Here is an 11140-nt window from a genome sequence, read left to right on the forward strand (position 1 = left end):
ATCTGGTCTGCATCTTCACGAGCTTTGATAACCCTTTAGCCCCTGCCCTCAAATTTTGCACCCAGAAGATCAATAAATGCCTGTTTTTTCTCATTGTTTGAGAGAAACTGTTCTTTCTGTGACGTGAGAACCATTTCTTCAGTGAAACCACAGATGCCTCTTGTCCGTCTAAGGTGTGCAGGATCTTTTGTCAAAGGTCCTGACAAGTACCCATCAAAGACTATGGTAGCATTTGTGTACTTTCTACTGATGTATTCTGTGTAGTTTTAGGAAACTGAGGAGAATGTTGAGCCAGTGGTCCATGGGATGCGTTGGAGAAGACTACCTCCATCTAAGACATAGTGATATGAGTCCGCATCAATCTTCTGCTTTGGAATATCTTTGCAGTGTATCTTCCATATTGCTTCAGCCAAAGAAGATTTTTGAGCTTCTCGCATTAATCCAGAAGAGTCAAAGAGCAAAGAAGGAAAGCTTGACAAGTCGTAGCTAAAGAGGTCTGAAACATTGTCAAACATGGTGTCTGCTTCAGTTATCAGGCACTAGAAACGTAGTTGGTGGTCAAAGTGTACATCTGCATCTGATTTCACTGTTACCTTTATATTCATTGGGACTGCCTGGTTGGCTTTCTTGAAATTGTAGTTCACAACCTTCTCACCTCACATGGACTGCACAATCCTCTTTCCGCTTTCTTTTGAATGCTGGATATTGACAATTGTCAGCTGTAACCCCTGTTGCAACATTGCATAAGGATCGGTTATCATTGAAGGGTGATCTGTCTTTAAGAAAGGAGAGGATGGTACAAGAATCCTCATCATCTCTGACTTTCCTAGAATTTGTCGTTTCTTTATGTTGGTCACTTGTGTGGTAGCCAACACAAGTGAGAGATTGCATTGCATTATTTACATCAACACATGCTGATCTAGAGAGCAACCACTGAGATCTCTGCGATTCACCCATACTGTGCCCTCTTGTCATACAACCAGTAGACTTCAAACTTCTCATAAGCACCTGTTCAATGACTAAGTCTGAAGATAACCCAGCCCAATACCTTTCACTCCTCCGAATAACATGGTTTCCAGACATGAAAGCCAGATAGACATCTGGATGATCCTGTTGGAGTCGCTGCATTGATTGCAAACAGATATAGGCAGACTTGGTATACATATTATGCCCACTTGCAGCAAAAAATGGCAACATTTCCATAACTGCTTGGAGATGGAAATTCCAATTTCCTGTGTGTTCTCCTTTCAAGGACTTCTTCAATATCTCCACCATGTCCATATAAAGGAGCCAAAGTGATGCTGTCCGTGAAGGAGAAAGTGACTGCTTTGTCTTGCTAAGGATTTCCTGTATGTGATTCAAAGATCGGCTATCCTTGATATCATTTGGAAATATTTCTTCAGCCAGGATCCTTTCAAAAGTTTTTCCGAAGCATCATGGAGATCTTCAGACAATGTGGTAGTGGATGATCCATCAGGTAGAGTATCAGCTTCTGCTGACGTAGCATCTGTATCACAGCCTGCAGCTTTGTTGACAAGAAGATGATTGAGAGCTCTAGCGACAAGAAGGTGTCCTCTGACAGCACGGGTAACTGCTTTTCCGCTAAGCATATGAGCAACAGCATTTGATGCATAAACCGTTTCAAGCGTCTCTTGCAACCCTGTTCCACCCATGACATAGCCAGTGCATCCGAGAAAACTCATTTCTGTATGGAATCCTCGCAGTCGAAGTTATTCTTTTTCAGATAGCTTTGATCAGGCTCATTGCTGACAATTGTAAGAGCTTTCCAGTACAGAGGCTGGTCAAAGGTGGTCATGGGCTTGGAACCATAGCCAAAAGTTTGCTCTGAGATGAATGTCAGTGTAGAGTATATGCAACTTAGATCACTAGGATTCATGTCAATCATTTGGAGAAAGATAAAAGAAGACTTTCCTTGATGAGAACCATGTTGTAAAATCTGCATCATTCCTGACCAACCTGGAATCAGATTCTTTGGCTTCCATGCTATTTTCGACAATAAATCTTAACCCAAAGAAGTGTTCTCAGCTTGAACATGACATAACTTTTCAAATTTAAGTGCTGACAGAAAGTCGTCCTGTAACTTATAGTACCTGATGTTGATGTGTCCTAGCACACACAGATCTTCAGAGGTTGCATGGAGCCGTGGTACCTTGGTCACAGACACATTTGCAGGAGTTGTACCATTATGCCCATTCCATGAAAAGTGTTGTGGCCATCCAATGTTCTGATGTTATGATCTACATTGTCTGCTATATACTGAAGGAAGTTCCCTTGCTGAAATTGTGGAATAGCAGTTCCTTGATGTGCAGCAGCACTGGTTTCAAAAAGCTGCACTTCACTGTAGGAGGAACAGAAACCCAGGGCATGTAGTGTTTCAATGAGGAACTTTTGTGTGAAGTGATGGTGGAGCTAAAAACCAAGTCCAGTCTGGAGATGAGCTAACACGAGCCTTGGTCTTGCTGCCTGAATTATAGCCTGGCCAATGGAAACAATCTTGACCTCAGCATCCTTCTCAGATATCATGGGCATTAGGAGAGTCTTTAACGAGTTTGGAATGTAGTCAATACTGTGATGATAAAAGTTATCTTCATTCTACATCAAGAAAATATATATATCCACTTGTAACTATTTTGTTTTCAAATGTGTTTTCAAATATTTAATATTTTTGACATCAAATAAACATGTTTTCTAGATGAATATAACATAAATGATCCCTTACCAGTTGAACAAGCATCAAATGATGTCAGTTTACCTTTTCTGACAGAAGTAGCCACACCAGTTTCAACAAGCAGCTACTGAAAAATAGCAAAACATACCATTGTATTTCCATGAAAATGTGTTCAAAACGTATTTATATATTGTCTTGTGTTTTTTGTCACGAGTACTGTAACATTTTACGAGAAAATGGGCTTTTTTACCGAACTGAAGGTAATAGTAAACTTTTAGATGCATTATGGCGTAAATGGGCTTCCATAGATTATTTTCTAAAATAGAACCACCCCTTGAAATGTGCGTATTTTACGTTACAAATCAACAGATTAGCATGTAAAAGGTCTAAGATTTCTGGCAATACTTCTAAATACCCATTTCTATGTTAAAAATCTTTTATTTTTTAAAACTCTTTCCCCGAAAACAACAGCGTGCCCTTGAGTAAATGTGACGTGATTATTTGTAAGAAATAGGCTTCTTTGACAAAATGTGCCGCAATATAAACGGAACGCCAAAAGAAATGTTACACCTCTGAACATTAGAATATCCTAAAATGTTATATGGAGAGAAGACTTTGGTTTGGTATGTTTTAACAACCAATCATGTAACTCTATTGAGTCAAAACATCAGACTGAGAAAGTCATTGATAATTAGGATATCAACATGTTTGTTTAGGTGGGGTCTTATTGTCCTATTTTCAATCATATAAAAATTCAAATCAGAAGTGTAAAAAACAGTTAAAAATGGGTCCAAATGATATTGTTTATGATGATAATGCATGCACATTCACAAAGAGTGATCAAGCTGGGATTTGGATATGAAAGAATGGTTGTTTACCGTAAAAAGGGACCCAATGTTTAAATTGGATTTTTGTCTCTTTAAAACACATTCCAACCACTTGAGGTTTAATTTTTGGATCATCATGACTTTCGACTGTTTTAGGAAGAGTCGTCAAACGAGAAAAGACTAAGTTTTACCTTAGATACTGTAAAATTTTGCCTATTTCTGTCCTTGTATAAGGAAGCATAACGCCAAAACGTACCCATTGTAACTCCACCTTGCATGAAATGCACTTGAAAACTGTTGGAAACGGGTATATAAGGCCCCTAGATTTATCATTTCACACCATACATTCACTACAATGCCGAGATTAACAGCACAAGAGCGGCAGAGGGCCATTGGAATGCTGCAGACTAGGTCGACTGATCGGGAAGTGGTTGTAAATGGTGGCCTCCCGCTTCTGGGTCTGTCTCTAGTTGTGCCAGTATTCTGGAATCGCTGACGCAGCCTTTGAATGGTGAGGCGATGACACCCGAATGCACCCGAATACTGGCACAACTAGAGACAGACCCAGAAGCGGGAGGCCACCAGTTACAACCACTTCCCGATCAGTCGACCCAGTCTGCAGCATTCCAATGGCCCTCTGCCGCTCTTGTGCTGTTAATCTCGGCATTGTAGTGAATGTATGGTGTGAAATGATAAATCTAGGGGCCTTATATACCCGTTTCCAACAGTTTTCAAGTGCATTTCATGCAAGGTGAAGTTACAATGGGTACGTTTTGGCGTTATGCTTCCTTATACAAGGACAGAAATAGGCAAAATTTAACAGTATCTAAGGGAAAAATTAGTCTTTTCTCGTTTGACGACTCTTCCTAAAACAGTCGAAAGTCATGATGATCCAAAAATTAAACCTCAAGTGGTTGGAATGTGTTTTAAAGAGACAAAAATCCAATTTAAACATTGGGTCCCTTTTTACGGTAAACAACCATTCTTTCATATCCAAAGCCCAACTTGATCACTCTTTGTGAATGTGCATGCATTATCATCATAAACAATATCATTTGGACCCATTTTTAACTGTTTTTTACACTTTTGATTTGAATTTTTACATGATTGAAAATAGGACAATGAGACCCCACCTAAACAAACATGTCGATATCCTAATTATCAATGACTTCCTCAGTCTGATGTTTTGCCTCCATAGAGTTACATGATTGGTTGTTAAAACATACCAAACCAAAGTCTTAAGCTTCTATCCATATAACATTATAGGATATTCTAATGTTCAGAAGTGTAACATTTCTTTTGGCGTTCAGTTTATAATATCACTGTCAACTTAATTTATGTTAATGGTACATTTATAGATTTAAAAGATACATACTTACCCAAAATTGATGAATTGTCCATAATTCCAACTTTGATTTCTACGTTCACCTACATGAAGGTCACCGCAAACGTTGAGAGTTACGTCCCTTTCATACTATGGTGGCCCAGCAATGCGAGCTGCATTGCAAAAAATAGTTCAATGTTTAAAGTAAAAATATACATATTTCCACCCCCTAGATTTTTTTAGACTTTTATTATGTTGTTGAGCGATACATCTGTGTTTTGTTTCAGCTAAAAACATTTCTTTTGCAGACAGTTGACGGTTAAAACTTAGATTGACTGGACTATAACTGCAACATGTACTTTAGTTCCTATGTTGTTCAACATTCAATACACTGGGACTAATATTGCAGTTTCATATAAACAGGTACATGAACAGCGATTTAATTCAACCGATAAGTAAAATTGATGTGAAAATGATTTTATGAAATGTATATGCACACATATTTAAAGGAATTGTCTTGTTCATTGAATTTGTGTCGTTTTATAGACAAAACAATGATGTATATTGATTGTCCAGGTGCGCGTTTGTCAGAAACGTTTTATGATTCACTATAATTCAATATAATAAATTCATATTCGAATATAAATATTGTGATGACAGGATATCAAACTCTAAACTAAATTTATATACGAAAATTGTTTAAAAATATATAAACCATGTCATATCTTAATTTGGACAAACCTTACATCCATATTCTAATAGTTCAACACAAAAAAGCTACCTTTTTTGCATTTGTCATTACATACTTATGAAGAGAAACAGCTACATAATCATGAACAATGAAAGTCTTATCCTAAAATAAATATTCAGGTGTTGTGAAATATTATTTTTCATTTACATTAAATGGATGCCATACATGGGCGCGGGTTGCTCACAATATGATACAGAGTCAAACCATCTAATTGTTGATATAGTCAGGACAATATTTAAATAGTAAAATCAGTCATGTTATGTTTTTTCTAGAGTCATAAATTTTTACATTGAAGCCGAGACCTTTTATACAATTAATGTAAATTAGGTGAGATATATACTAATCAGCATACCAATGTCGTCTTTCTCCAACATCACAACAATATACATAAAACAAGCAACGATGTCAACTAAAATGTTGTAATCTTTTCAGTAATTTCGTTACATGTGAAGATAGGGCTAGTATTCTGTTAATACTGATGCAAAATTATTCAAAATACATCTACAAAAAGAGACGAATATGGGAATCTAAGAACTAGTTTACATATGGGATAGGGCTATTCAAATCACTATTACATGCTTTCTCATGTAGTACGTTGTCATCTTTCCTTGTGAAACTACCAAAACGTATCCGCTAATATTGGGGAACTTTGTATTGGAATAGTTTGGTTCTCAGTGAACAAAACATAACGAAAATATAGCATCCATATCCACAACAAATTCTTTCCAAGGGATCTGAGTTACATTGACCTAGTGTTAGGCATAGCAGAGTTATATGCCCCCTTATCTTTATACGTGTATGACCTCTCTGTTGTTTGACGTCATAGAAGAAAATCCATTTTCGACATTTATTGCAAGTCATTTTTAAGATTGAGCTTATAACCTTATGCATTTAAGCACACAAACCAATTTCATTTATACTTATGTCTTTCAGATATAAGGCTGTATTTTCTTCACTCACACTTTCCGTGAAGATGCCAAATTACAAAAATAGTAGCACAGTGCTTTTATCGATGCACGATAAAAAGCGGATAAATTTACTGTTTTTTAACACATAACAAATTTTTTGACAACATTTAGTGTGTTTACTTCTCAAACCGCCGAGGTATTTGCACTTCTATTTCTACCAACGGATAGGAAATTTAATATTCTACTTTTCTGTGTAATTTTATAGCTGTACGCAGATCCAGGACCATGCAAAAGCAATTCTCGCACAACGTTCACTTTTCAAACCTTATGAAAATGTACACCTGAAAAAACTCGGAATCCAAGGGGTTAAATAACATTTTCCTTTTCTAAAAGTAATGATAGGCATTATTCTGGTGACAAGTACTTTAGTATAATATCAGTGCAAATGAAAAGAAAAATTCTAACCACCTGTTCTTGACTCCTTTTCAACAGTAAATATATGGCATGTCACCCAGTAGTGAAGGCCGCCATTGTGCAGTCCTTGCCAGGGTTACTGAAGCACCAGTGCAGTACACCCAGGGAACCAGGATGAACTGACATAAACCCTGAATGGTCATGTCATGTTGATAAAACCTGACTGGTGGATGTTACCATTCAAAGCAAACAAAAAGGCCAGAAAATATGTTGAGTCTCACTACTAACTGCAAGTATACCAAGAAACATTCTATTGTGAAAACAAATGGCAAACGACACCATAAACTGTAGTTGTGCCTTTTGGTATTGTGGATACTTGGGATGCTGCATGTCACATTCTAAGTAAACTCATCATCTTGGCTGACTGTTTTATCCGGAGGAGCAAAATTATGAGGACAGAGTCTGGACATCACCAAGTCTTCAGGTGGATAACATAACTCCGGGTATTCTCTATATTCACTTGTTTGCAACAGGTCTTCACCACAAACTCTGTGTGTCCCGTTCCACACCCACATGTAGCAGTCTTGGATATCTTCCTCCTGTTCATCTGCCTAATTCTTCAGTCATCAAACAGCGTCTTTGCAACTTATGGGGGGTATAAGTGTTATGCCCTCTGATAGTGGTGTACAACAATTCGGTCATGATACTTTTAAACACAGGCACCATGACTACATGCCTCTGTCTGTTAATCATGAGGTCCTGTGGACAAGTCATCGTGGAGGATTATCTTTCAATCTGTGCTTGTTTCTGAGGTCATGAGATCTGAGCATTAATAACTTTGCCAGCTTTTAGAGGATTCTTATTGAATTGTCAGTGGAGGTAAAAAAATATATTTACCAATCTTTATTTGCCCGACATATACCCAGAGTTAAGGGCGGCACTATATATGATTGGTGCCATTGATAAGGAACCACACAGAGTGAACAGGTGAAACTGTGAATGGAATGGAATTTATGGTATGTTTTTAATAGAAAGTAGTATCAGTTGTACACTTTGTAGTTGTATGAACATGACTCAGCTGCAATGGTACAAATACCAGATTTTACATGATATATTACCAACATACTAGATTCTCAAGAAACTGGGATCTCATAACAGCACAAGTAGTAGCTATTGTGTACATGAAACAGAAATTGTTATGCTTAAATTCTTGGAATGCAACAAAGTGAGCTCTATCTGGTGAGACAAGGAATCTTGATACACTGTATCACACAAAATTTGATAAGGTTTATAAGTAAATCAAAAGAAATTGTTTCATGGGATTTTTATATCTATAAAAAGATATTCCTCTTAACCATAATATTGTTTTGTCAAAATGAATTATTTTCAACTTAAATATAATAATTGTTGTCAACATTCCATTTTATGCGGAAGGAGCTCACAAAGTTCAAAAGGCATACTTCCTCGAAAGTGGAACTCATTACTATGTTTGTTAACAATAACTTTATTCATAATGTTTTATCAGGTTGATACATCAACAGAGGAACCACACAGCTTCATCTTTGTCAGCCAGGATGCATTAACCAAATCCAAACTCCTTGTTCTAATTCATGGCTCAGGGGCGGTTCGGGCAGGACAATGGACACGGAAGTAAGAGTTAAGCCTATACATGTCAGTGAACTATTCACAAAGTGATCAAAAACTATGATTATGAGGATTTCTCCACATGGGCTCTGATGAATATTATCATACCCAAGCACAGGTCAAGTTTAGATGGATTTGATTACCCACCTATGTTCACATCTCCAGCATGCATGTAGCTGAATGGTTGTGTGGGGACACATCTAATATTTGTGACAAAGTAAGGATTCTATGCCATGACTCAGTGAGACACAGGTGCTTCAGTTAATGTAATCCCCATCAGAGCCCAAGTCACCTCAGTACATGGCAGGAGCTGCTGTATAATTCAGGCATGAGAGATGTCTACGTGAAACTTTAGGAAACAAAGTGATATGATAGACACTTTTGTCATTTTTGTGCTTCATTATCATATTGACTCTTACCTGTCTGAAAGTGAACTTTCTATGTACTCTCCAGAATGTCTTGGGGTTTTTTTGGCAGAAGATACAATTGTGTAAAGGGTGTGTTTTGAATGAACAATGACTAAATGCAGAGTATTCTAATATCCTTTTAATGACCATGTGGATCTCAAGGTATATTCTGCAACAAAGAAATGCAGAAAATAAATACATATTTCCATAATACTTTCATACATATATAACCTCTGAATACAAGACTATTACATCAAATGTAAACTTCTTTTCTGGAACCCAAGATTTATACTGAATCACAAATTAACATTGGACTCTCCCATGTGGGAACAATACTCTCAACATTATATAAATAATATAATTCAGACCAGTTATGCCTGAAGTTATATGACAGGAAAGTATTATAACATTAACGTAATGATAAGCCACTTCAGTGTGCCTAAATAACAACTGATAAGGCATATACCCTAATATATAAATGAACTCTTCCAATAGTTACTCAAATTCGGAAACTATTGTCAAAACACAGCATTTTGTGTACAAAGTAGTTGTTTAAAGAACTGTGAATGAAACCTCTAAAGTATTAAACAGTCACCTCTTTGAGAGGCATTTAGAAGTTGGGGCAGTAAGGAAGGATAACAATATATGGATGAACAACTTCTTTATTGCTGTGAGAGCGACATTTCAGTGTAGATTCTAACACCGTTATCAAGCAAGTGATCAACAGCATAAGGATGAAGGAGCATATATACAAGTTAGAGCAGATGTTGTACAGTACAATGGGGATTAGGAAGCCAGACACAATAACAGCACAAGGGCTAGAAGCCAGACACGATAACAACACAAGGGCTTAGATGAACGCGTTAACAATTGAAGCCTGTAAGTACACAATGGGAAGTGAAGCCTGTGATATACATAAATAGGTGATTATGAGGATGATGCGTTGTATATATACATGGGGATTATCGATGATGAGGATCTTTAATGAGCTGGTAGTACACAGGAGGTATGTAGTAACCTTGGTGATGGTTGATTGATGGCTGGAGTCTTTTGATGTAGATGGCTTCTTGGAGTTTCCTGAGTTTATGGTCTTTGAGGTTGGTTTTTAAGGTTTGGGTTTTGTCCCACTGGATATTGTGGTGGAGATTGTCTTTGATGTGATCTGAAAGTATCCAGTTCACCATGGAAGAAGAGTCCAACTGTCAATTGCCCTTCCTGGATGTACTGGTTCTCAAGGATACCAACAATAAACTTAGCACTACAGTATACCAAAAAACCAACCCACACAGACCAGTACCTTCACTACACTTCTAATCATCCACCTCAAGTCAAGAAAGGAATCATCTCCACCCTAGTACGTCGAGCCCACAACATCTGCTCCACCAAGCAACACCTTACTGTCGAACTCCAGCACCTAGAGCAAGTCTTCACACAGTACAACAACTACCCTGAACAGCTTGTGCAACAAACCATGCAGAACTTCAACAATAAAAACAGAAACCCACCCGTCAACAATCTGCACCCTTTGTTATCAGCCTCCCCTACTACGGAATTGTCAGCCACAAAGTCCAGAGACTCCTAAAAAAACAGGCCAATATAGATGTTGTTTTCAAAAGAAGTAATACCATCCTCAACACCATCAAAGCAACTGGCAAGCAACCAACCAGCCAGAAATAACAACCACAGGGAACAGTTTACCACGTCTCTTGCGACTGTGGACAGACCTACGTAGGTGAAACATCAAGACCCCTCAAAATCTGAATCAAACATCATCAGACCTCAGTATCCAAACTAGACTCAAAATCATCCCTTTCAGATCACATCAAAGACAATCTCCACCACAATATCCAGTGGGACAAAACCCAAACCTTAAAAACCAACCTCAAAGACCATAAACTCAGGAAACTCCAAGAAGCCATCTACATCAAAAGACTCCAGCCATCAATCAACCGTCACCAAGGTTACTACATACCTCCTGCGTACTACCAGCTCATTAAAGATCCTCATCATCGATAATCCCCCATTTATGTATACAACGTATCATCCTCATAATCACCTATTTATGTATATCACAGGCTTCACTTCCCATTGTGTACTTACAGGCTTCAATTGTTAACGCGTTCATCTAAGCCCTTGTGTTGTTATCGTGTCTGGCTTCTAGCCCTTGTGCTGTTAT

General features: G+C 37.7%; 1 protein-coding gene across 5 annotated transcripts in view; it reads left to right on the forward strand.

The window, feature by feature from the left end:
• The window catches only part of LOC124278112, a 228659-nt gene that overhangs the window by 165717 nt on the left and 51802 nt on the right, over window positions 1-11140 (forward strand). For all 5 annotated transcript variants that reach the window (XM_046713860.1, XM_046713859.1, XM_046713861.1 and 2 more), the window contains one exon: window positions 8439-8563. In XM_046713860.1, coding sequence (XP_046569816.1) covers window positions 8439-8563 — 125 coding nt within the window. The remainder of the gene's footprint in view (window positions 1-8438; window positions 8564-11140) is intronic.

The sequence above is a fragment of the Haliotis rubra genome, unplaced genomic scaffold, assembly GCF_003918875.1.
Source record: "Haliotis rubra isolate DU_JTF1 unplaced genomic scaffold, ASM391887v1 Scf231, whole genome shotgun sequence".
Lineage (NCBI taxonomy): Eukaryota > Metazoa > Mollusca > Gastropoda > Lepetellida > Haliotidae > Haliotis > Haliotis rubra.